General features: G+C 40.4%; 1 protein-coding gene across 1 annotated transcript in view; it reads left to right on the top strand.

Annotated features, from left to right (window-relative positions):
* Positions 1-9,716: 9,716 nt before the first annotated feature.
* The window catches only part of pth1r (parathyroid hormone 1 receptor), a 46,192-nt gene continuing 28,758 nt past the window's right edge, over positions 9,717-27,150 (top strand). Inside the window, exon 1 of the mRNA XM_070974430.1 lies at positions 9,717-10,011. Within this exon, the coding sequence (XP_070830531.1) occupies positions 9,943-10,011 (69 nt within the window). The 5' untranslated portion in view covers positions 9,717-9,942. The remainder of the gene's footprint in view (positions 10,012-27,150) is intronic.

Genomic DNA, 27,150 nt, shown 5'->3' on the forward strand with positions numbered 1-27,150 from the left:
AGTTTGCTATTTTGGAGTTAGTCTCTTGTCTGACTGGTATGTACCTTGGAAAGCCTCCAATCTGTGTACAATGCCAATTGTTCCTTGGACCCACCAGATGACCTTCAGTGCAGCTGTGGCCTTTTGCTGTATGGTGCTTTCATAGACTGATAAAAGCAGGGTTGGTATAAAATTGTCCAGAAAAGAATGGTAGAGCAATTCAGATGTGCCACTAAAACAATATTACTGCTATTTAATCGGCTGAAAGACACAAAAGCAAGAAATTAAAATCAGTAATCAAGAGTCTAAAGTGTCACTGCTATTCAGCAAGTCAATATATCTCACCCAGCTGAATGGGCTTTAATGAGCAGCCAGTGTGATATCCAGTTAGGGAAAACACAGTGAACACGACCCTGAAAAGAAAGAGGTGGTTGATGAAGAGGACAAACACTATGGTGGCCTGCTCACTGGAAAACGTTGCATTTAGAAGGTTAAATCACTCAGATCTGACAAATTTCAATGCTGGATATGACCTTCCAGTGCTTGCATTATTTATGGTAATGAGAATAATTGCTCATTGCCACAGCTTTTTGAGCATATGCAATTTCATTCGGGCCTGCTTGTAAAATTAGGTGCTCATGAGTATTTAATTCCTCCTTTATTTGTCTTTTATTCGTTATATTACATTATATAATTTATATTATTTAATACATGTTTTGCCACTTGTGATTAATAGTAAAGATTAATAATAAGAAATGAAAACGGTCCTAGCTTCAGCCTGGTGCATTAGAATTAATCTAATTAAAGTAAATAAATGTCACACAGTGCAAGTATAGATGATCATAGATGAAAACGTAACCAAAATGGCAATTAATCTAGATATATTAACATTAAGCATTTGAATACCAATTAGATATGATATCTTGCAATGGTTTTCAGACTGAAAATGTTGACATACAGGACATATATTGACATGGAGGATTGAAAAATTTGAATTATGAATTTAAACTCAGCTGTTTGTGCGTTTCTCAGCTGATCGTTATTAAACCATAGGCTTGCTTCCATAAGCACCGGAATACTTTAGTATCACAGAGGCGGTTGTTATCTTGAACTCAAACATCAATTTAATGACCTGCCAATCAGTTTGGAAGTGGCAGCAGGTTCCAGTCTTTATATTTACATTTAGATTACTCTAAATTGCAGTGTTAAGTCCGTGCAGTGCTCTATGGCTGCATTAAAAGACAGAATCTCCCCTGTGGCTCTAGAGCTGGGGCCACACTGTGATCATTTACCAGCACTCAGGATATAGCGTGTCCAAGTGACATGTTCATTATCAAATCCACAAGGCGGTCAGTGAAGTGTGCAAGCATGTAATTATACTGTCCCCTGTCCAACTCAGTCCTCAGGTGGTATCCAGTTTAGTGTGTAGAGGTGGTGAAAGTGCCAGTCTGCGCAGGCTTCGCTCCAACATAGACTGCTGCCATGTTGTTTGGCTGAAACTTTTATTTAGTAAAGATAATATAAACACTGTTTTTTGGGGGGACTCACAGCAGGATTTCCGTGAAAACATTTTTATACCAAACAGTTCAGCTTCAGTAAACAACATTTATGCTTTTCCTGTTTGTGCGCGCATTCGTGTGACTGAGACAACATGCAATTTAGTGAAGGTTTAACAAGTGTTTGGTGCCTTTCTCTCACAATCAATTAAACAGCTGTGAGATCAACGTGTCCTCAGTGTTCATGTATTAAAGATTACACTCTGAAGGGCAATTTGGGTGAAGTATTATGTGTTCAGGGGCAGGGTGTCAGTCTACAGGCCTTATTTCTAAGTTGACAACGTTGTGGCGTCAAACACCAGCAGCTGAGCCAGCAGCTGAGCCACAGCGCCCTCTTTTGGCCACAGGGATTGAATGCTATCATGAAAATAAACCTTCCTTTAAATTTAATTTGCCTTCTTTTGATTTTCTCTCACCTTTTCCACCTTGGATGTTTTTTTGTTTTTTTTAAAATCTCAGTTAACATGAGTTTACACACAGAAATGGTGACGTCATTTGGACATTTGGATGCTGAGCCCTGCTGAGCAGCATCACTGAATCCCTCTGACGCTTGTGTAAAAGTATCCTCACGTTAGATAGATGACACATCCTGTTTATTTGATTGAAGCCTCATTCTCCCTGCTCTCTGCATTATTATCTGCCACTATGAGCTGCTCTGTTACAATCTGAATTACATTCAGATTGGTCCTCATGGGGACACTCATCTCCTGAATTTGAGTCTGTGGAGCAGCGGGCAGCCCCTCTCCAGCACACTGTGACCACCACAACGGCCTTGCCGCGAGGCGACAGCACTAACAAGCCACAAGTCCCTGTTGACGAGCACTCGTTTATTCTGTAAAGGCACACTGGGTCGTGACCTCCTCACAGTGCAGAGGCAGCATCGCGGACGGTCTTCACTGCCTCAACTCTGCCGCTGCTGTTTGTTATTGATCAGTTAAATGAGAAGCTCTGCTCAGTCCATATCATGTTTGCTTACCAGGCAGACCTCTGCTATGGTCAGATGCTCCTGTTTGGGTTGTTCAAGCTGATGGTTCTTGTGTTGATAATAAGAGACGCTACCTAAAACTTGAAATATCTGAGTTTGTCTCAGTATATTGCTGGCTAAGGTTGTGCAGATACTCTCTAACTCTACAATGTGTGTCATGTAAAAAATAAGTTGTTTGTATAATTTTCTTTGTCAGTTATTGCATGATTATTTTGTATTTGTGTTGGTGCCTGGGTGCCTGGGTTTGAGTCCAGCCCGGTCCCTATGCTCCCTGCCTTTCCTGTCTCTCTCTACTGTCTTGTCAAAATGAAGAGAAATGCCAAAAAAAAGAGACTTCAAGGACTCCAAAATGGACCTTGTGCTGAGACTGTCCTGTCAACTGCTCCTTTCAATCTGAACTCAGAAAAAGAGAATAAAACATCCACAAACGGATGGAGGTTGTGTGCTGTGATTGAAAGCTGAAGAACAGCTTCTGAATGGATAGACTCTTTTCCCGCTTGCTGGACTTTGACATTTGTTCCACTCTCCCCCAGCTCTGTTTCTCTGTGTGTGTTTTTTTATACCAGCGCTGTCGTATTGCAAAACACTTTGGTTACTTAGGAATCTGTTGACACTGTTGGACATCATTGACTGCCAAACATTACAGCACATTTTGTGCTTTATGTGAGCGCCCTGCTGCTGCATTTTCTCTATTTGTGTTTTCTTGTGCATTTCAGAACAATTTGTCTGACGTTGGCTGGTGAGTCTTGTGTGAAGTTCTTACTGAACATCCTTTGCAAGGCCCCTTGTTTGGGTTTTAAAAGGTTGACAATAACAACATGTGACATTAAATGACTAAATGTATAGTTCGCCAGATGGCAAAATTTCTGGTTTTCAAACCCCTCGTGGAAAAAACTACTACTGGTATTTGCGTTAATTCCAGGTCACAGGACAATGTGTCAGACCTGTTGATGTTATGGCAATTTCTCAGTTGTATCTGGAGGTCAGTGAAAGTCACGCTGCCTTCTGAGCCATACATTTGACCAAAATAGCCTGTATGAACACCAATGTGGAAGAATGAGTTTTGTAATTGTAATCATAATCCTCCTCAGTTGTGTGTATGTGTAGCCGGTGATCAGGGTGTCAGGAACAGAGTTTCTCTCACCAGATTTGTTCCTTTACTCTATTTCTGTGGTATTCCTTTGGGAGACCTGAGTGGGTGAGCTGTCAAGACAAGAGTCGCTTCAGAGAAGATGAGCTGACCCTGGTGTGGCTGGAAATAGATTCTTCTGGGGGATTTCACCAATTGTTTAGAGACAAAGGAAGAGTATTATTGGATGTGTTATATATGACGTTTATTATCTTGAAATCATGACTTCAGCAAATGGAAATGATTAAGAAAAAGATTGAAGAAGAAGAAGAAGAAGAAGTCATTCCACTTTCAATCCCAACTGCTTTTTCAAGGAATGGAGGATGGTTGTATGGAAATTCCCGTTTCACATGAACATGACCATATTTTCACCCTTGAGTCATATTTTTGCATGCAAAGCATTCACGTGCAGATTAAATATGCAAATACAGTTTTTAGGGTTGTGTGATGAGGTGAAAATGTGAAAACATAAAAAAAAGCTGTACATATGGAAATGATCAAACTGAAAGTATAAATAGACATCTTCACATGTGAAGTCATGCATGCTACATGAAACCATAAGTTAAAAAAAAAGAAAAAGAAATGCCCACACATGAAAACCATCGTGTGGCCAAAACATACATGTGCTTTGAGTTTATATGTGGTTTTTTTACACGACGTCTGGGAAATGCGTCACGCACATGTAACGTTTCAGTTTCCCCTTTTCTCGATTGTTGTAGATATTTAGGATACGTTATATTGCCTCAGTTGTTTTTAGTGAATATGTCAAGCCAACATAAATGTAATCATGAATAAAACAAGTAATAAATGTAATGTATGAGTGCTGGTGTCAAATATGGAACATCAGAGAAAGCCCATTGGGCGAGGTGGACAACAGCATCCAATGAAAAGCCACCATCTATAGCCAACATCTATAGTTAAAAATCAACACATGATGATGAGATATGAGTGTGTATGTATATATATCACTCTTTATGCAATGTTCTGTAGATTTGGTGCACACTGACGTGCACTAACGTGTCCAACTTCCTGGTGCAATTTTCTCACTTTCCTTAGAACATTTTCATTAACACTGACGTCTGACTCATGAAGAATGAGTGAATGAAAAGAAGCATCAACAAATGGATTCACTATTGGGTGAGACTCAGGCTAAAATGGCAGCCTGTCAAGCATTTTCGAAGAGAATGACACCATCATTCTGTACACTGCTAATGGCTCAGTGAATGAACACCACTTACACCACTTAATATTTGCCCCATGTTAATAAGCGCTCTTTTGTTTTGTTGCCTGCAATGGATGACATTTTGCCAGGCACTTGGGATACTTACAGGAGATGGATATTAATCATTCCAGATGGATGTCAAGGATCAGAAGATTTCCATAGCCAGCATGAGTACCATAACCATGGAAAGTGACATGGAGATATGCTAACTGGCTTAAAGGCACATTTAACCTTTCAGAGAGAACGCTTGGAAAAAGAAAAGCTTGTCCTGTTTTTCTTAGCTTGTCTCTTGTTTGAAAAGAGAGGACAGATTGAAAAAAAGAGACCTTGACGGATTGGAAGTGGAATGGAGACCATGAATATGTCATGAATATGGTCCCCCTGCTAATCTCCTGCAGCTTACAGTATGTTCAGTTTCCCGTGGAGACACAGTAGGGTGCAATCATCTGCATGGCAGATGAGTATATATATGGTCACATGTCTTATTGCTGGCTGTTTGTTGATGACAGCTTTCATATTGTTCATTGTCTTTCACCGCAGGAATAATCTATTCATGATGGGAATCAAGCCTAAAAGAAAATATGCACCAGTATTCTCATGCTGCACAAACACCTGTGTGTTTCACATGTGCTGTTCATGCACGAGTGTGTGACGCAGGTGCTGCTGTCAGGTTGGTACTGAATGAGTTAAAGAAAAATAATAAAGAACATCACAGTTTTGTTCAGTTTTTGCTTCAATCATCGATTTACTGAGCAAAGCAACACAGCAACAGACATCAATCACATGCACATATATACACAAATATAGAAAAAAAATGGCATTAATTGACTTGCAAACAATTTCTTGTATCTCTCTATGCTTGCTTTAATTTCAATCCAGAGGCGGATCTGGGACAAATTTATTTAGCAAAATGCATCATGTACGCATAGGTTTTTGAGTGCATAAAATAAACACTTATATCTTCTTACAGCTACATTATAGTGTGTTAAAAAACATTTTTCAGTGTATACTAATATTTAAATACAGATCAAGTGTACAGCTTGAGGTCCACATGTCAAGTTATTTATTCATATATCCTGCAGTATCAGAACTCACTATTTGCCTCAAGGGGCTTTACAATCTGTACAGCATATGAAAGCTTCTGCACTTGGACGCTCAATTTGTATAAGAAAAAGCTCCCCAAAAAAGTGCTTTAAAGGGGAGAAAAAGGAAGAAGCCTCAGGAAGAGCAACAGAAGAGGGAGTGTGCATACTGTAGTGTAGCTGCACAGGTATTAAGTGCAGGCAAATCAAAATTTGATGGTGGTGCCATGTGACGATACTGTCAACAACTTGAGATTCCACAAGAGGATAACTGCCTCTTAAGTGTGGTTTCCTTTGTGCCAGATCTCTGCTCTTTGTGTGGCGGTAACATATGGTAGTGAGTGGCTCCGTTGCTGAAACATTATTCTCTCTGTTGGATAATGCATAATGTTTCTCCGTCCAAGACGGCCGTCCATCGCTGGGAGTCAGCGGTGAAAGCTTTAACACAAGACCTATTTTCAGTGTTTGTTTGCTGCTCGGTGTTACAAACAGTGGAACAGAAGAGTGAGGTGACTACTGAATTACACAATTATTCCACTATCATGGCTGTGGCCCTGCAAGGTTTAATAGATGGAACATTTCACTCACATCGCCACAGTTAAGTGCTTGTTCACTATTGAGACCACACATGCAAAAAGCCGTATTGCACCCTCAGCTGTTGGAGTGTAATAGCTACTAGAATGAGCAGAACTGGTTATGCACAATGCTATTTTCGCATTGTATTGTCACTATTTTTATAACAAACAGCTGTGATCGTAAACTGCAGAATTCATTAAGAGCATGTTTCTGTGCTCTCCTTGACAAAAGGCTGTTTTCTGCTGCAGAAGAGACCCCAGCTGTGAAAGTTTGATTTCCACATGTTCTGTGATTGGTGTTGACAGTACTTTTTAAGCTGCACCCATTGTTAGAAGAGGCATTCAGAGTCTTTATCTAAAGGAGCAGTGCGTAGCATTAGTGGCATCCAGAGTCAAGATTGCAGACAACAATCAACTGAATACCCCTCACGTCACCCCTCCTTCTTCAAACCTGTGGGAGAACTTACAGTGGCTGTGAAACTTGAGAAAATATTATATTATATATACATTATATTCTATTTCTGCCAATAGATCCCCTAAGACCTTACACACTGGTCCTTGAAATCCTGTTTTTAAATTACTACTCGAGCAAAAGAAGAAGTATTACTGGGAAAATGTTACTCATCAAAAGTAAAAATACTGGTTCTGTAGCACATTGTCTCCTGTGACTGACATTTTATCATACATGAGATTATTTGATTGTTAACACTGATGCAGAATCTTACTGCTGTGGCTCGTCAAGGTGTACAGTAGCTTGTTTTAACTCTGCCAGGTTTAGTTAAGTGGAACAGATTGGGCCCTAGATATCTAATCTTGGCTGTTTTATGTGAAATATTGATCTTTCACCTCGTCTCTAACTTAAACCATCCATCCATCCATTTTCTATACCGCCTATGCGGGGGGCTGGAGCCTATCCCAGCTGTCAACGGGCGAGAGGTGGGGTACACCCTGGACCGGTCGCCAGTCGATCGCAGGGCAACACACAAGACAAACAACCATTCACACTCACACCTAGGGGCAATTTTTTTTTTTTTTTTTAGAGTCACCAATTAACCTAATGAGCATGTTTTTGGTCTGTGGGAGGACCTTCTTGCTGTGAGGCACGCGCACTACCTGCTTCGCCACCATGCCGCCTAACTTAAACCATCTAAGAAATTTAGACAGGAAATCAAATTACACACACACACACACACACACACACACACACACACACACACACACACTTGGGTGCATATGAGGTCTAAAAGGAAGCTAGACTTCCTCAAACGTAAGTAATGTTACTGTGTATAACAAGATGCTTCTTTGTCTGTGAATGACTTTTTGGCAAATAAAATGACTAAATATAATGGTTCATGAATAGCCTGTTAGTCATTTGCGCATTATTTCTTTATTTAGAGCAACAACAAAGCTTATGGCTTTAACTTTTCTTAACACTTTTCATATTGGGTTGAATAAAGTCAGGAGGAAATATTCTGTGTGCAGTGTTGAATCACTTAATAATGTTGTGTTTTCATTCTTTGTATCTACAGAGGGAGCGTGTCCTCTTTCACAGAGTCCACCAAGATTCTACAGTAGCCCAGAACAGACAGACCAAACACTGGCTCAGGAGAGTGTCTTTTCACAAGTTTCGTGGCCACCGTAGATTCTCCTACAAGCTTCAAGAGGGAGGGGTGAGGTGAGCTGCAATCTGCAACCTCACCACTAGATGCCACTAAATCCCACACACTGGTCCTTTAAATCTGAAGTGAAAACTGGCTGCTTTTGCAATTATTATTATTGTTATTATAATTAAGGATGCAGCAGAGGGACCTGTTGGACCTCAATAAGGAAGTAAACTAATGTCAGTAACACATGAGTTAAATAAAACAGGCCAGGATCAGAAATGTCAGAAAATATGTATTTTAATTTATGTATTTATTTATTTATTTACGTCCATTTGAATGTTCATACATTCAATGCAGCAGGCAAAAATCACCCAGTAGTTAATTTCCAAACATAAGTTAGAGAGAATAGTTAACCAAGAGCTCTCAGTGATTTCAAATAAATCACAGTAAAGCAGCAGATAAAAACGGACATCTCCTGCATTATGTCTCGGTAATCCAATCCTACTAGATGCAACTTTTGAGAGACTGCAGGGGGAAAAAAGCGGTTTGGCGAAGGCCCCGCGATCTGTTGAATGTAGAGTTTGTTTGAGGGGTGAGAAAATATGTCATTTCGGAGTCGTGGTTTATTCCGACGTAAGAGAGCGCGCACCAATGAGAGGCCGTTACGCTCCACCCTACCTGCCTCCTTTCCGCCCCCCCTTTTCCATCCACATACTCACTACTGAACACGACCTGCCGCCTGCCACATCTGGAGCCGCTGCCCAACACCAGAAACTTCAACTTTTGCGTTCACAGCGCAGAAACACTCAGGCGTTTGCGATCTGTCTGTCCGCCAGGCTTTCTCATGATAGTAAGTAGAGATTCTTGAAGTGAAGTTGGCGTCTCTCTCTGCCTCTCAGCTTTTTTAACATCACCGCTGGTAATCAGAGCCCGTTTTGGGACTTTCATACATTCAGTTGCTGCACAGCTGCCACGCTAGATTCTGTTACAGCTGAACGCGATTTCTGGAAACAACATAAACGCCACATTTCCACGTTATGTCTCCGCTGCGCGTCAAAAAACACCCGTAAACAAGCACAGTGAAGCGCGGCAGTGCGTGGATTGAGCGGATTCGCGCAAAGCAAGTAGACCAATTTATGAAAAGTTTAATTTCACCCTCTGCTGTGTCACAAGTTTTTATTGGTTAACGCTAGAAGGAAACCCTGTCTGAGAGCCTGCTGCTTCCACAGAGGGCTGCGTTGATGGTGACATGAGTCAGAGGGAATCAAATTGTGAAATTCAACATCGACTGGTGATGGAGTGATACATCTCGGGCTTATTTTTTTGTCCAGCACTGATCTAACGTTTGGAGGAGAAGCTTGGAATAAGCCATAAGGCGCGCAGCTCCATACTGAAGTGTTTAAGTTAGTCTGAGGGGAAATTTAAAAGACCTAAAAATACAGCGTTGGTTTCTTCCCTACAAAGAATCATTTGAACTTCCCACCGCAGAGCGAGAGCGACATAAATAGTTCTGACATGTGGATGTAATTTCAGAAGAGGAAAAAAGACAGATGCAGAGAAATAAAGAGAGCGGGCTGAGCCTGGGCATATAGTAGATTATCGGAAATTAAATCGAGGGCAGAGCGGGGCGATTACAGAGTTATGATTTCACAAGCAGCCGCGAGCATCGAGAGGCCAGATGGAGTGAAAAAAACACAACTCGCTCCACTTTGAAGAGTGTTAAGTAGCTGAAATCATTTCATCTGAGCATCAGCAGCGTCTGTTTGAGCCCCGCAAGGACTCTTGGAGGTAGAGTTGCCTCAGGTCAGGGATGGGATCCGCTCTGCTGCTCCACAATCTGGACTTTCTTCTCATCTCGCTACTCAGCAGTTTATGTCTGGTAAGTCTTTTTTTAATTTTTTTTTTTTTACATAACCAGTGTACTCACATGCAGCCATACACCCTGTGTAATAACTGAAATGCTGATCTGATGTTGCACTGTAGAGGTCCTCCTCTGTGCCTCCTCCGTGCACAGATCACTGACAGCATGTCAGAGAGCAGGCAGAGGAGCAGCTATTACTGCAGCTGTTCACTGCTGGAAAGTCTTTTGCATGAGGAAATGTCGAGGAAACTGCAACGACATCTGATTTTTTAATCAGGCAAATCGTGCACCTTCATCACACCTGCACAGTTTCCCCTCAGCTTTAGATTTCTATTAAATCTGCTCATTGCATCTCAGCATCAAGGTGGTGCGTGTTCAAGCTGAGGGAAAGATGCTGACCTTCAGAGTAAAAAGGCAGAAAGGGAACCAGAGTCGACATCACAGACTTTGTGCTCAGGTCACCTCCACACTTTAATTGCTTCTGCGCTGCTAATCACACACTTCTTCTGACATCGGTGTGTTGTCAGTGAACACAGGCTGCCTTGCAAACAGATTGCATGTCAGCGTAAATTGTTGAAGACACAGTTTTGTATTGGCGCACAGTATTGCCACTTTTAACTGGACTGTAAAGGTAGACAGGGCTGCTAAAAAACAAGCTGCTGTGATTAGTGATTACGCTCTTGTTCTATTAAATGCATTGTCCCACAGTAACATTACAATAAAAGTGTTTGTGCAAAGCAGCGCCTGGTAACCTAGTTCCTGTAATAGGCAGGGCATTGTGTTTACTATGGATTGTTACACGGTTTTGTAAAGCTCTCACCTACTCTCACCTCACCACTGAAGTTATTCTTGCAGACAGAATGGGAGTAAAGATTTCATTCATAACTTCAGCAGCACCTGAACAATTTCACTTCTTTGGTTCACAGCTGTAATGATTTACGTCTTGCCCGACATTGTGATTTATAATTGCACTCTCCAATATTGCCATAGCTGTTTCCAGAAGGCCTGCTGCGCGCGCACACACACACACACACACACACACACACACACACACACACTGTGCAGGCAGAGCAGCGCACCAAGTTAGTTCTGTGTGTGTTTTGGCTGAGGGTCGTTGTGCATTCAACAGGCAGTTCGCCCAGGCTCTGAGGTACAGTGCGTTTTCCCAGTGATGTGGTCCATCACTGTACCGCAGTGGACCTGCAGGCTCATTGGTTTAGATGGCAGAGGAAAACAATTATAACATAGCCGTGTATTTATAGCTGATTCAACATTCACTCGTTAAAAGACTCTGTCTGTGAGTGATGTTTACCCGTTTTTAAGTTTGGTGTTTGCTTAGTCTTCCTCTCCACAAAAAGGTAATTTGTTTCCAAACTGTGACCAAACGGTACGTAGATTTCACTGAAAGCCAAAGTTAAGAGTGGAAAGTCTGTGTCTCTGTTTAGAGAAAGAGTACAAAACTTTTTAATTTGAGACATACGGTTTGTCAAACTACAGGACTGTGCCGCTTTCCACAGGCTCAGTTTATAAATGATGATATCCTGCTATCATGGAAGCAAACATTCACTGGTGCAACACTGGGAACTGGCTGGGTGCAGATGTGCTATCCAGCATTTTGGAGGAAATTGGCCGATACAAGAACAGACAAGGAATCTCTCCATTGTGCTGTGCACCTCAGCAGGCGCTCTGCAGCGACAGCTCACAGACAAAGCACGACCTCACAGAGCCTTTGTTCAGTGTGACTGGCTGCCTCACTTACCCAGTTATCACATTTATTAAGCGGAAGCGCTGCTTTCAGGAACCTCAGTGAGCATTTAATTTCTGCCTCATGACTGTGTTTTCCTCCGTGATGACTTGCATGTGTCCGGGTCCTCACTGGAAGGACGAGAGCTGTATCAGCTTGTTGTAGCCCTGCATTATGTCTGCTCTGCACAAAACATGACTGAAGGACTGTCATGTTTTGTAGTGCACAGGGCAGCTTTAATTTGAGTTTGACTACATGTGGAAAATAACTGTTATTGATCCCTTTAAACCGACTTTTTTTGGTTTCCTCAATGTGTCCCTCAATTGCTTTATGCCATCAATATCGCACATAATATATTAAGTCAAACTAAACTGAAACAACTGATATAGAAGTGTTAAAATACCCATATACAAACTCATCTGATGTTCTAGACATGAGTAATCAATTACCGGTTGCCTGTAACAGGAGAGAAATTTGCAATAAAATGCACACAAAAGATAACTTTTTTAATAAATGACTGCCTCACATTTGCCCTTATTTCATCATTTAAAAGGCTCCATGGCCCTAAAAAACACACACTGCATCCCCCTTCAGAGTAGCTATATCCAATTCAGGCAAATTACCCTCAATGGAACTTCATAACACAGATCAGAGTGCTGGATAATCTCATCTCAATCTGTCTCTGGTAATTAGGGGCAGCGGATTACTTCTCACTAATTCATGTGAACTGCTGGTGCGTTTGTGAAACAGGCTTTAATATTGAAATTCATTTTCTGCATGCCCTTTTAACTGATCTCCAGGATGACTTGTGATAATTTTGTTCCAGTTCGTGTCAGATGGAGTATGAAACCGAGGATCTGCTCAAATGTATGCCACCAATGTGCTTTTTGCTGACCAATTTGGGGAAAACTGCAGAGACTTCAGTCTGTTAGATTGCCTCTTTTAATTATACTTACTCTGCAGCTTCATACAGAGAGGTGTTATTATTTCCTTAATTAGAGATGATACAGTTGACCCTGCTATGCAAGCCTGAGTGATTTTGACTTCTTATATATTATTACTGTTATTATTATCATCATAATATTATTCTTCTTTTCTCTCCATATAAACACATTGTGGCAACATTCGTATTATAATTTAGTACATTTTAGATTCTAATAACAAACAGATTCCTTTGTAAGTCATAAGATTTTGTAAAAGCATAGCAGGATTGTTTACACAAAACACTATAAGTAATTTGACATCATGAGACACACAATTATTGTTGTGATAGTGCTGCAATATTTATAGCATCATTAATTGATTTCACATTGCCCACCCCCCAACGGCAATGCCTCATTATCTTTCAAGCCCACAAAAAAGTATTGTTTTCCAGTTTTAATGGGCCACACTTATCCATGGCCATTTAAAAATCAAATTACTCCTCATCCCAAAAATCACAGTTGACATGAATGTGAAGCTCCTCTTATCGTGGCCTCTTTGCAAGATATGTTACCTCTGACTGATGAAAATGTGCCATTTGAATGAATCGGGTTTCTCTTTATCAGAGTCTGATCATGTTCCCTCTTTATCAACAGCCTAATGGTCTCTTCTGAAATCATGGCTTTCGTCTCCATTATAAGTAAATCAATCCAAAATCTGTTTGAAAAGAGTGGCTGGGTGATGCAGGCGGCACAGACCACCAGTATTTTATGCTGTATTTACTCAGGGAGTTCAAACGGCTTGGACGCGGCCTTGATCTTGCTTCCCTCTCTCATCAGGCCCCATTAAGACACACAGGGACAAGAAAGACCTGCCACGAGCAATTGGCTCATCTCGGTGTACGTATCTGTCGACTGGCTGTCCTTTCTTATTCCTTTCATTGAAGGAAAAACCCACTGGCAGATATACTTACACAGGTATAATGAGTGCACAGTGTTCTCTTAAGGGTTATTTTAGGATGGAGGGCTCAGTTTTTGTTAGGTTTTTGTGTGCACGACTAGACTTTATATTGTGACCCTTACCACTCCCAAATCTGAGAAGAAGCGGTGGGAGGTGTGTCAGGAATGATTAAGTAGCAAAGTGTGATTTTGGTGTGAGGAATTAGCAGGATTTTGCTGTCTGCTTTTTTCTTTTTTCCCATACTATGAATAGATTTTACTTACAGGAAAAGTGTCTTTTACGGCAGTCCATCTGCGGTGTGCTTTTACGCTTGGCTCAACCAATCTCCACTGACATTTGTATCACAAAAGCTTTTACAGGGTTGGCATTGATCACTTCTTAGACATTGCCAGTCAAAGCCAATGAGAGACAGTGAGACTTGAGAGACTTTCTTTTATCCAGTTAGTTCAATTTTAGCAGCGGAGGATCGCTAATTGTTGCTCAGCTTGAGCGAATGTGAGCTGTCGCTTTGGGAGAAATCCACCAAAATCCACACCAGAAAAAATCACACAAACAGACTCAGTGATGATCTCACACTTGGCTTCCCAATCAGCATCAACTGTAACAGGTCATATTGGGATGAATGCACTTAAAAGCTATCAGAGACAGTATTTGGAAAGGTTTATTTTGAATTTCCAGGTTTGATTTTGTGTAGTTCTCACAGATTTTGATTAACTTTGCTTTATTATTTCAACTGGAATTCTTCCCCATTGGCTAACACCAAACAGGGAGTTAGCTTAAAACCAGCACTAAGGTAGTTGTGACATATTTCTATGGTGCCTAATTTTACATTGACACTGAAGGATGAAACACTTTTCATCATAGCTGTGATTAGGATTAAAGATCAAGTCCCACTGTCTTTTCACAGTGCAGGTGGACAATGTGTCGTGTATTTGTTTCATTAGCAGCTATTCGTCTGCCTAAATAAAGGTTTGAAATAAGTTGAATAAACTGTAGGGCCGGCAGAAGCACCTATATATCAGAAAGTATCGGTCTCTTTGCATCATCACCTAATCGTTGCAGGATATTTGAACAATACAGTGTTCAAATGTGTTATCTCCTGTTGGGGCTGTTGATTTGTACAGAGCATAACTGCATTTAAAGGGAGTATACAGGCAATTTGATTGGTCATCATTTCTTGTTTTCCTCCAAGTTTCGACCTGTTTTCAAGTGTGCTGCACGCCCCCGTGGCCGTGAAATCACCAGACATCAGTCACTATGTCCTCTCTTATTTCTGAAAGCAGAGCCTGAAGGGCTGTAATTAACCAGTTTGCTATGCCCACTTTTTCTCAGCGTGCTCCTCTACAGTTACTTCAAGTTTCATACAGTTCACAGAATAATGTTTGTTTCGACAGGACAGACACGTATGGAATTACTCCTGTTCACCAGTATAGCAATACAATATAATATAGCTGGTTTGTAGGGCTTGGCAATAATTCAGTATTATTGTTTAATGACCTTTAGCCAGAGTCATACGGTATTATGATGATATGCTGTTTTCATATTATCATTTTACAAATTCCTGTTGTCCTAATCAGCAGTTTCTGACATTAAAATCACCCATTTGTTTGTGTGTGACTTTGCATACATTTGTCAAACCGTCACGCATATTTCCATCATACTAACTTCAGTCTCTGGACATTAGTGCATGTCTGTGTACACGCTGAACAAAGCGTTGCTTGTGTGCCCACTGAAAATCAGGGAATGTTCTCCTTTGTGATAACTTCTGCAACTTTTTCCTACATTATAATAATAATATAGTATAATATGTATAACTAATGGTTAAAATTGAAAAAAATGTCAAACTATCCCTTTAAGTTAGGAACCATTAATGCTTGGTGAGAGTCTCAACAGTACTTTTGATGCCAGTTCTCATTTCCACTCATGTCACAGCAGACAGCCACTTTGGACTCCCAGATGATAACGTACAGTACTTAAATTATACTTTTTGAAGAATGTACTAAATACACTTTGTGCTATTTTTGTCAGCTTCAAGCATATTTAAGTGTTCTCAAGTAGTCCTTGAGTACCACCTAGGATATACTTACATACTTGAAGTGTAAATAGATGCTAAACTGGCACAACGTTTTTACAAGCTTTAAGTGTACTCACGTCAACCAGCGACACATGATTCATGAGCATTGAAAACACAGCTGCAGTACAACTGTATTGTATCATTATATAACCATTGTGTTGGAATACTTAAACTTAAAATGAAGTGAAATTAAAGTACTCTTTAATTAAGCATGCTAATAGTGTATGACAAGGGACTTGAAAATGACTACTTTTAATAACTAGGTTTTTTTTTTTACAAACATGATACTTGAAAGTATTTGTAATGTAGTACATTTTTTTTAAAAGTATACTTAAGTACAATTTATAATAAGTTCACAATAAAGCGCATGTTTTTAGTACTTTGGAATACCACTTTAAGTATTACAGCAGTAGTTTATTCATTATTTGTAATAGAATTTAATGACATCAATTTAGAAGTACACTTTTAAAAGTAAATGTCAGACATACTTTGAATCAAGCGCAAAAAGTAAAAGTATACTTGTAATGACTTTTTTTGTACTTAAATTAAATTTCTAATACACTACAGTATTTATGTTTTCTTACTGTGTAAAATTTTGAAAAAGACTACAACGGATTGTTATGTAAGGTATGTAAGGCATTTTAATTGATCGTAGGGTATTATGATCATTTCATAACGAGTTGCTACAAAGAAGTTTGGATGCTGAGAATAGCATCACATCAAGCAACCGCTTCAAATCACAACCCTCATTAAAAGCTGACAGTCATTACAATAAGTCTTTTAAGCCACTGCATATGTTTGAAATTATCACAACTGGAGTGAGCTTGTTTTTCTTATTTTTTTTCTACTCTATTGTCGTACTCGATGTGGAAAACTACCCAGAAACTTCACTCGACGGAGCAAGATACATGGCTAGATGTGAATAAACAGTTTGCAGGGGTGACAATAGGCCAGGAAAGCTTTTAAAGTTGTGTTTGAGGTGTAGTTATGGATAGTGCTTTAAACCACAGGAATCTGCAGCTCTTTGGAGATGGTGCACAGACACTGCGCTCACTTTTTGAGTAAAATGTCACATCATCCGGGCACTGAAGCAAACCGAAAATAACATGTTTACACTCTCAGCTTAGAGAGTATCATGTAATTGTGCTTGATGGACTGTGGGGAAATGGAAATCAGTGGTAGTATATAAAGGATTTGAGAGGGCGTATTCCAGTGCACAGACGGTATTTAAACCCACCTTGGCGAGATGTGACTTCTCCATCCAAATGGCAGATTTGAGACGTCCTGTGTGCAATTTTGTTTTACAGCACCTAATGTGGCTTTAAGCAGCACGGAGGTGTAAACTCTGTGTCTGTAGCCGCTGCTCATGGCTTGTCACTGTAGATTGTGAGTAACTCGTTGTCGTCACCGGTCGGTTAACATGTTTGCCTGAATTTTCCTGGGATCAGCATGGGATTGAGCTCACAGAGGCAACTTGTAGTGGGAAAATACCCCTCACACGCATATCATTATGCTCTGTTTCACTGCAGAGCCTTACAGTAGTTGGGAGGATTCCTGAGATAACTGCAGAATAATCTAATTTCTTGAACTTTCTCTTAGAGATGCACACATCTTGTAGCATGGTTATCTTTTTTATTTTTTGGACTGACTGACACATTGCTCCATTTTTAGAGGGCTTGCGAGTCAGACTCATAACATGTGTGTTAATAGCAGAGTCTTCAGTTTCACCAGCATGGTAAGGTTATACCATGGCAGTGTTTGACTCAGGAAAGGCCTTGTTTTTTTGACTTACCGTGACCTCTGCTTCTTTTTTTTTCCTAACTTTTCCACTTGAAGAATGCTGGAGTATGTGTAACTCAATGCCACTTTTACACCTCGCTGAAAAAGTTACACCTCCGACAGACACTTTAATGATGTGCCTCTGCCCTGTGAACTTCAGCATTCATGAAGATCTGCAGTTTGGCTCTGCGAGTCTGAGTTGGCGGCAAAGTCGGCATTTTCCTTTTGTTTTATGCCAATATTTTTTAACCTTGATGACATAATGATGCATTTAATTTGGCTTGTTTGTGCCTGGTGATCCTTTGAATGATGCATCTTCAAAAACTGATGAGTAGCAGTATGACAGAGATGAGTGGAGGCAACGGAGGCAATATTTAATGACGCAAAAGATGCTTCAGTGAACCGCAGCTGACAAATGCACTCACACGCCTCGCCCTCTTCTCTCTTTTTTGAGGGGCATGTCAGAAATGAAATGATTTTTCAAAACATCCAAGACATACAGTATGTGCTGACGGTTATCTCAGAGAAGTTAAAGCCACGGCCATGTGTCAAACATTTGACACATTTCAGAGTGATAAGCTGCCTCGCCACTGTCAGGTTTTGATAAGGTGTTCTGGCTTCCGTCTTCTACCCCCTCTCTGTTGGGAATGTCAAGCATAGACATAGCTTTCACTCAAACATTGTATGAAGAAATTATTGAAGAGAAGTATAGTAGTGCATTGTACGTCAACGGTTCAAAAAGTCAGGGACGCACTGATTGATTGCCAGCGCTATGATGAGCTTGTGGTCCTTTTTCATCAGTTACCTGCTGTATCAATATTGTGGTGCAGACTTCCTTGCAGGCAATATGCTTGGAATCCCAGAGTTCCTCTGTTGAGTTGACATGTGAAAATTCTCAGCTATGTAGATGCCTTTGCCATTGACCGACGGTTCAGCTCAGCCCTACCCCCACTGTTGGTGAAGGGATTGAGTTTCAAATATACAGGAGCTCCACTCTCATTCCACTCTGCTAAATGCACCAGGAATTGAGTTTGTAGATAGTGCCTAGTCAATTCTCCAAATTATCAAGCGCAGGAAGAGCAGGATTTCACACATCTGATCCAGTTGTTTACGTGATTTGGAAGCAGCTCAAATCTTGGGTAGGAATACTCCCCTGGCACATGGCTTATGGCTGAGAGGAGGCTGGATTTCTTAAAAGGACCTTTATTAGTTTCATTGCAAAACTCTGGGGCTTATGGGTTTGTAAGTATGCAGTTCACAGCTCCAGATTTTCCAGCAATAAGTAAGAAACCCTCACACTGCAGTATAGGGGAAATCTCAGCCAGTTTAAATTCAGATAACAGTGCAGAGTTTGGCTGAACGTTCCTGCTTTGGCTCCATGGCATTTAACGTGTGAGCCAATGAGAGCACAAACTCTGAATGTGGTTGCGAAGTTCAAGTCATCACATATCTGCAGTTAAACTGCTCCATATGAGTAAACTTGTATAATTCTGGAGGGATTTAATGTTTGGGACTGACATTTGCAAGTGATGTTAATTGTGTATTGAAGCTCAGATTATGATTATGATTAATTCCAAGAGTTATTGCACATTTTTTGCATGAGTTCTCCCTCCTGCATTAGAGGATATTGCTCATTGGCCGACATTCACTGTGGCTTTCTCTAGTAGACGTGATGTGTGTGCTGGGCCAGGCTCCATATGACCCTGTGGCCCTATATGTTCAGTGGATAGTAAGAAATGAAAGGGTGAGTGAGCAAATAGGTTATTTAACCAAGTCTAAAGATGGAATTTTGGTCGAATATATTGAAATTTTGTTGCAGATTTATGTTTGTTTGACAAACAAAAGCATGTTGGTGGATTAGTGCATTGTATCAATTATTCAGTGCTGAAGTCATTCGGTTATACGTCAAGCTGTCACTACGTCTGCTTTCATGTGTGTAAAAATGTGCACTTAATAGAGGCATTGTTTGAAATGGAGCCTGTGGATTCACTGCTTTACAGTATGTACTATATGGTAACCTAGCAGCGTTTTAATATTGAGTTTGATAATGTATCAAGCTTCCCATGTGACGCTCAAGCTGGTTTGCGGCTTATTTCTGCAGTTGTTTTTATTGGTGATGTAATGCGGCCTGGTAATTTTTGGAAGAAGCAGACTTCTGTGTGGAATAAGTTTATTTGATGTGTTATTATTGGTGAGGTTTTTTCAAGGATAGTTTGCATCATAAGGGCTACAGTGCAGAACTGCAAAAGCCAATCAAGAATCTACATTCAGCATGTGCTGTAATAAATTCTGGAGGCTACGACATCAACTTGGAAGATTTTCATCCGTTTATTCCCACAAAGTTATAGAATTCCATATCCAAATTTGTCTTGTACAAACTGTCCTTACACTGTATGTCTTTAGTCAGGACCATAATAAATATCTTGAATCTGGCCTCAAGTGATGTCACTGGAGTCAGTGTTGGTTGAGGCTGAAGACTACAAGTTTGAATATGAAAGAAATCTGGATGTGGAGTTAGAAAGAGTTGAGTTTACCAGACCTCTCCAGCCCACTCCTCATCTTTGCTTCAAGGTAGCAGCTCAAGGCTACATTAACCGCTACATGAGTTTCATCGAGTTGCATTGTGGGTAATGTAGGCACCATGAGTTGACAAGGAAGAAGAATGCATGGAATAAAAAAAGAAAATATCTCTGGTTCTGCTGCAGTGATTTCTATCCTTTTTAAACTGTTCATTGTGAGTATAAGAGTGTTATAAAGCGTAATGTTGAATTTGTGGAGTCCTCCTTTAAATAATTTGGTGTAATGATGCTTATTTTGATCTGCAAGGTAAAGTAGTTTGAAATTGAAACTGACTGAAAGGGATTGCTAACAGTTGAGGAAAAGCTCAGAAATAGGGAGGTCAACGGTTAACTGTTAGTCTGTTAATGACAGAGAGTATTTGTGATCTGTTCACATCTCGGTCTGTAGGTTAATTTGCACACAAGCACACACACACACACACACACACACACACACACACATGCATGCGCACACACACACACACACACACACACGCACTCCACTTATGGCTTCGCTTATCTTGGGGCTAACAGCTGCCTTATTCTGTGGCTAAATGCAGTGTGAAAAGCCTGTGAAATGAAAAATGTAGGGCGCTACATGAAGCTCATTGTGGGAACATTTCCACCAAATAGACATTGAAGTCACATCTAAATTGTGTGATGCGGATCACGTTGCTGCTAGCCAGCGGGACAAACAACGATGTGTGCCGGTCCAAGGCCATCACCCAGTAGATGTGAGACTGATATGCTGACAGTGGTGGCAGAGAGCGAGGGATTCAGAGAGCTAGAAAAAGACGAGTTAAGAGTCAAGCTAACCAGGGCAGAAAAGCTAGCTCTGACCACCGACAAAAGCTACATCACAACTACTTTGCACTTCATCAATGCTGACTGGGGGATGCAGTCCAGAATTAACCAGTTGGATCCTGGTTGATGGATGGAAAATGGGTTTTGGGCTTTTGAAAGCAAAATTGACAGAAACTGACATGGTGCTGTGTGATCCTTTAACGTGCCATGATTCAGTAATACTTCTTTCAAATTTAGTCCTGAAAGATGCTTTTCTTTTTTCAAGCTTCTTTTTATTGACCAACATGCAAATCAGCTTCACTTAAACTGTCACACAGTTGTGTTTACTGTGAGCTGAATGTACCTGTGATATCGACTTGTTCTCATCTGTGCACACCGTTTTGCTTTTTGCTACAGCCTTTTACCCAAGAGTTCAAGTCATTTTCAGTCAAATAAAAACGTGGTTCAAAGACCTCAGCGTCAGTGATCTTGTAGTAAGGGGAAAGTGGAAAGCCCATGCTGACAAGCCAGTTGCAGGCCTCTGAGTGGGAGCACACCGTCATCAGTGTAGTCCATGTGGGCTTGCAGTCAGTCTGGGCATCTTCATCCTCCACTGCATTAACATTTGTGTCTCAGATATGTATTAAATCCTTTAAATGTAGTTATAATGTGATGTTTCTGTCTATCTCTGTAGTTAATCCATTAATGGCTCAGCACCATCATTTAGTGGCTTTATAGAATCAGATTTGTGGAGCAGCTTTTTACAGAGTCAGCATGCCTGTGAGCAGTATTTGAAATGTAATATGAAAAGAATGACATAAAGTCAGAGACAAGCAAACATAACAGGGACCCAGTTTGATCAGCTGTTTTGCTTTTTACCTTTGTTTAAGTGTTTCAGACTGCACATTAATCTCTGTTTCAATCAGAGCTTGATTGAAGTGATTTTTATTTGTGTCGTGTGAATGAATTTCCCTGGAAGTCACGCCAGGATTTATGGCACATGTTATTTATGTTAAGCCGTGCAGCAATGCTTTAGGGGAAGACACAACATATGCAGATTTGAAATATCATTTAAAAGGTCATAGTAATGCTATCATGTCTTATTAATTTATACGCAGCAGGAAAATCTGTGGGTCAGTAAAAATATTAAGAACAACCTTGTGCTGGGCAGCACGGTGGCACAGCAGGTAGTGCGGCAAGAAGGTCACAGCAAGAAGGTTGCTGGTTCGATCCCTGGGTCGGGCGGGGCCTTTCTGTGTGAAGTTTGCATGTTCTTCCTGTGCGTGCATGGGTTCTCTCCAGGTACTCCGACGTCCTCCCACAGACCAAAAACATGCTCATTAGGTTAATTGGTGACTCTAAATTGTCCTTAGGTGTGAGTGTGAGTGTCGTGAATAGTTGTTTGTCTGTATATGTTGCCCTGCAATCGGCTGGCGACCGGTTCAGGACTTTGAACCTTGTGCTGAAGATAAATTGGAATACTTTGAACTAATTTGACATACTTCGTGTTGTTAAGACATAAATCAGAGTGTAATGCCTATTCTTTGCCGCTCTGTTAAAATTAGGGAGCTCCCACATTACTTTACCTTTGATTTGTGATTTTAAATTCTGTTGTGCCAGAACGAGTCCTTTAAAAAGCACCTCAATCAACGTGACCATCCACACGAGGTTCACTCTGAGCAGCCCCTTCAATAAGCAAATCAAAAGGGTGCAGTATTAGCAGGCAATGAGAGACACCTTGGGTGATTAAGCAGTGCCTAATTTGTCTGCAATTTGGAGGCTTTATTGGGGAGGCAGTTACAATTAGAGGTCTTACACAAACAGTGTCCTTGTCCTAGTTCTTAGCAGGCAGCGGGCTGCTTTGGTTATCAGTGGGAAAGTGGCTGATTGCTGAGTGCTGCCCTCTACATGTTTCACCTTTTTGTCCTGCTGCTTCTTCACTCAGATGTTAAACGGCATCCACAACGCTGATTACTGTGTTGTGCCCTGCTATTACTGGTAATGGCATCACCGTGTGACCTTCTACGCCTAAATTAGTTTGTGTATGTTTGATAGTTTTCTAGTTCATAATTTGACCATTATGTGGTCAAAATCATATGCTGGGCTGTTTAGGCAAGGCTATGTCTGGAGGCTGTGGTTCAGGAGGTAGCAGGTTGTCTGCTAATCAGAAGGTAGGTGGTTCAATCCTTGGCTCCTGCAGTCTACAATGCTGTGCATTTGGTGTAAGAGTCCATGAATTTTTATCACTCCTGATCAGCAGGTGGTAGCCTCTGCCACTGTACTTGTTTATGAATGTGTGTGTAAATGGGCGAATGCTGGCTTGTGTTGTAAAGGGTTTTCAGTGGTCAGTAAGACTAGAAAAGAGCTATATAAATGCTTTTCTCAATCAACTAATTAATCATTTGGTGTTTAAAATGCCACAGTAGTGAAGAATGCTCTTTGTAATTTCCTGAAGCTCATGAGAACATCTTCCAATGTCTTGTTTTGTCTGATCACCTGCAGGAAAGCAGCAAATCATCACAATGGAGAAGCTGAAACCAATGGATGCTTTGGTTGTGGTATACTGATTATTAAAATAATATAAATCAAAAGTTACCATTTATTTTGTTCATAAAATACCCAAGGGGTAATATTTGGTTCAATATCATATACTATATAAAGGATGGCCATAGTCTCTGTGACATCATCCTGGCAGGGCCAAACTCCCAGCTAACTAGAGTGTGGGTGGAGCTGAGGTGGGCCAAATGAAGCCTGACTGCTGAAACCTAACAGCTAGCTGTCTCTCAAAACGGCCATGCCCACAATCATGCAGGCTTAACATAATTTGTAATCAGCTTTTCAGCCCTGGAGGTAGAATAATCAATGTAGCTCGTTAAATTGGTGATAATAACCTGTACAATGCAACACTGTCCACAATGGCTCAATACAAGCTGAGCCATTAAAAGCTACGGCTACCTCAGTATAAACAATACAAAAAAATCCCTTTCTTCTCACAGGGAATATCATCACGTGTGTCTCTTATTGATGGTGATGCTGACATTTTTGTTTTCTGTGAACTGCTGCCTTTAAACCATCAATGCCATGTAGTTTTTGACACTTTATCAAACTGTTATTGCAATTATATTGTTATTTTGCCCTTCTCTATATGAAAATGTCAGTAAAACATTGTTGACACTGTCTGTTGTTGACAAGCTTGAACACCCTGATGGTGACTCGATGGTGGTGGACGTGTGAAAGCGTCTGTCTGAAAAGACACTGCGTCTTTGTCATGTTATACAAAGTGGAATATAAATTGGAAACACTCCCTGCAGGCACCTAATTGTAATATTGATGTTGACATCGAGTGCTCCAATACCAGAACAAGGTTCTGCAAGTTAAGTGGGTTTGCTCTTAATTAGAGGCTGCAACAGAAAAGCATGAGTGGCAGGAGTGAAGACGCTCATACGAATGGACAGAAACAAAACCTTTGCATGCTGAATGCTCCACCTGAACCACCGAATCAGGCCACATGACCTGACAGTCAATTCACTGTCATCATTCATTTATGAAACCTTTTGTGTAAAAATAAATTACCTTTGGAAAGCTTTCAGATATTTTCAGGCTTATCCTGTGTTTTTTTTTTTTTTCCTTGTAGCAGCATGTATTTTGGTGGAAGTGTAATTTAAAAATGGATGAGTCCATTAGAACGTACCTGCTGTCAATCCTAATAAATATTGTATTGCCCTACTTTCTGCCACCTCACGTATGTTGTTTTCATAGTTACTGTAGGTCAAGCGGATTTGCAGGTATGTAATTAAATTAACCCAAGAAGTGACAATTTTAGAATGGCTGGTCTATTTCTCAACATATGATGAGTGAATGTATTGCTTCTAAGGGATCGTCTCTCTCATGATGAACATCAGCATCAATGAATGATGCTTTTTGAATGATAATATGATCGCTGACATTATCTGGTGTTTTATCCTCAACTGCTCTGATTCGGAGGATTACTGCAGATGCTGCCAAGCTGTGTCTGCGAGGGTATCATAGGCCATTAATGCTACAGTGTGTGTAGGAAAACTGCACGATCTGTTGGATCTGAAAAAAAGCTCTTGTGGATTATAAATCCACTTTGAAATATATGTATTTTAACCTATAATCCCCATAATCTGTATATAAAAATGACTATATTTACATCCACTGTAACCCATTTTCCTGCCAGTAGTCTGCCACAAGTATTATTAGTTGACACTTCTGTGCATGCATTAAGATATTGTGAAATGTCTGGTGCATTTGATTGTTGCATAACTGTTAGTTTTTAAGCTTTTGATGAAAATTAAAGTGCCACATTTGCATTGCTTTATTAGAGGGATGGCTCATACTTTGTGTATTAAATCACTTATATAAGGCAAGAATGGTCCTTGTTAATTTGAGAGAACAACACAATCACAACTATCCGGCCTCCATGAGATGTATGCTGCCTCTCAGTGCACACACAATGTTTCCATCAGGGACAAAAGTGCTGTTCTTCAGGCTTACGACCAGAGCAGGGTATAATTAGGAACTAAATGCTGCTTTAAGTCAGAATGTGGTCTGCAAGCATTTCCAAAGGACAACCAGTCTTGTGGTTTGTGGTTTTTATCATCAAATGCAAATTGCACAGTTGAAGAGGAGTGGCACTGACTCATAGAGTTTATAATATCCAGGAACCTCATCCGCTAAAACATTCATGCGGTGCAATATGTCAAAAGTAACATATTCACGTTTTTTCCAGATAGTGGACAGGCCATTAAAAACAAGATTCAGCGGAGTTATAATTTTCGAGACCCCCCTATTTCGTGGAGAGAAAAAAAAATCGTACAGGAAAGTCCAAAAGCCCATGGGATCAAATTTTGACTATATGCCAACAACAAGGAAGTGAATGTTAGCCTATGGTGTAAAGAATGGCAAATGACCAAAACAAGTACATAAAACAAACATTCGACTGTATTCCCATAATAGAGGCGCTTTACAGAGACCAGAGTAAATATTATCTGTATATTATTTATCATCCATGTGATGAAGTGTGATCTGGAGAGGAAAGTCTCACTTTATATGACCATTTACCTAAAAATCTCATCCTCACTGACGGATCAGCCAACACAGAGAGGCATTATTGGAAGACTCTGAAGTGATAGGGAGAATTAATTTGGTTTGTTTTTCCACTATTTTCCAGGGAAAAGAGTAAACGAGTTGTGATCAGAGGTTTTATGTTAACAGTCCAAACATGCCAAAACACTGAGGTATAACACAGAATGTGTGTATCTACAGCTTGTCCTCCCCTTCGCATGGATAAGCAATTTAATAGTTGGGTTATTACTAATCTAATTTACAGCAACATCTACCAACGCACTCCAAGATGCTGTATCTCACACACAACATACGTCTGTCAAGAGTGTCTAACAGGAGGGAGAAAATATCTAATGTATGTAAAATATTCAAGCTCACATTTGGTTCACGTTAGCAAAGAAATCTTCCATGATGGGCATCTTGGTTTGTTCATTACAGGTTGGTCATAATACAGGAAAATTGAAGTACACAGCACTAACTGTTATATTTCCATTCAGCTGTAGCACTGTACATATGACATGATTACACCCATCAGGGATTTGATGAGCAGGATTGGTTTGCGGGACTATTAATGCATTAAAACATCAAAATCTGTCTTTTGTATGGCAGCAAATGAAATGTCATGTTAACTTTAATATTATTCAGTCATATTTTCCACACCTTCAACGTCCTGTTGCCAGTGTGCATTTGTATGCAGCATTTTTTTCATGTTGGAGATGGAGATGTAGAGGCTGTTGAAATCCGTACTGTTATTTTGGCTCTTAGCCAGTGACTGATGGAGCAGAGACAGCTTCTGCGCTCTCATTGGTCATTTAGTGCCACCATGAAGCTCGCCTTTCACTTGTCGGATGAACATATCTCCTGACCGTTCCAGTAGTGCCACCATTAGGCCACACTCTATCACTCGTGCAGCTTATTACTTTTGTCATTTGTTGGTCTTTTAGTGATAAAATGCTTCCAGTCAGACAGGTATCTGGCTTTATTTGAGGGATTTAAGGATGTTCCCTTGAATGACCACAGCTCACCTTGTGCTGTGTATTTCTTACAGGAGTCATAGTTTACTACCTCCTATGCTTCATGCTACATGGATCCTTCACTAAGAGTTCTAATTAGAAATATGCTTCTAAGCAGACAACTGTAACATTATGCATTTGTATATGCATATTTTCTCTGTGTGGAAATGTGGAAATATATCGGAAATCTGTGGTAATCTTGATGGAGAAATTTTCTTTTAACTTGACTTTAAGGGA

The sequence above is a fragment of the Chaetodon trifascialis genome, chromosome 11 (genome assembly GCF_039877785.1).
Source record: "Chaetodon trifascialis isolate fChaTrf1 chromosome 11, fChaTrf1.hap1, whole genome shotgun sequence".
In the NCBI taxonomy this organism is placed as follows: domain Eukaryota; kingdom Metazoa; phylum Chordata; class Actinopteri; order Chaetodontiformes; family Chaetodontidae; genus Chaetodon; species Chaetodon trifascialis.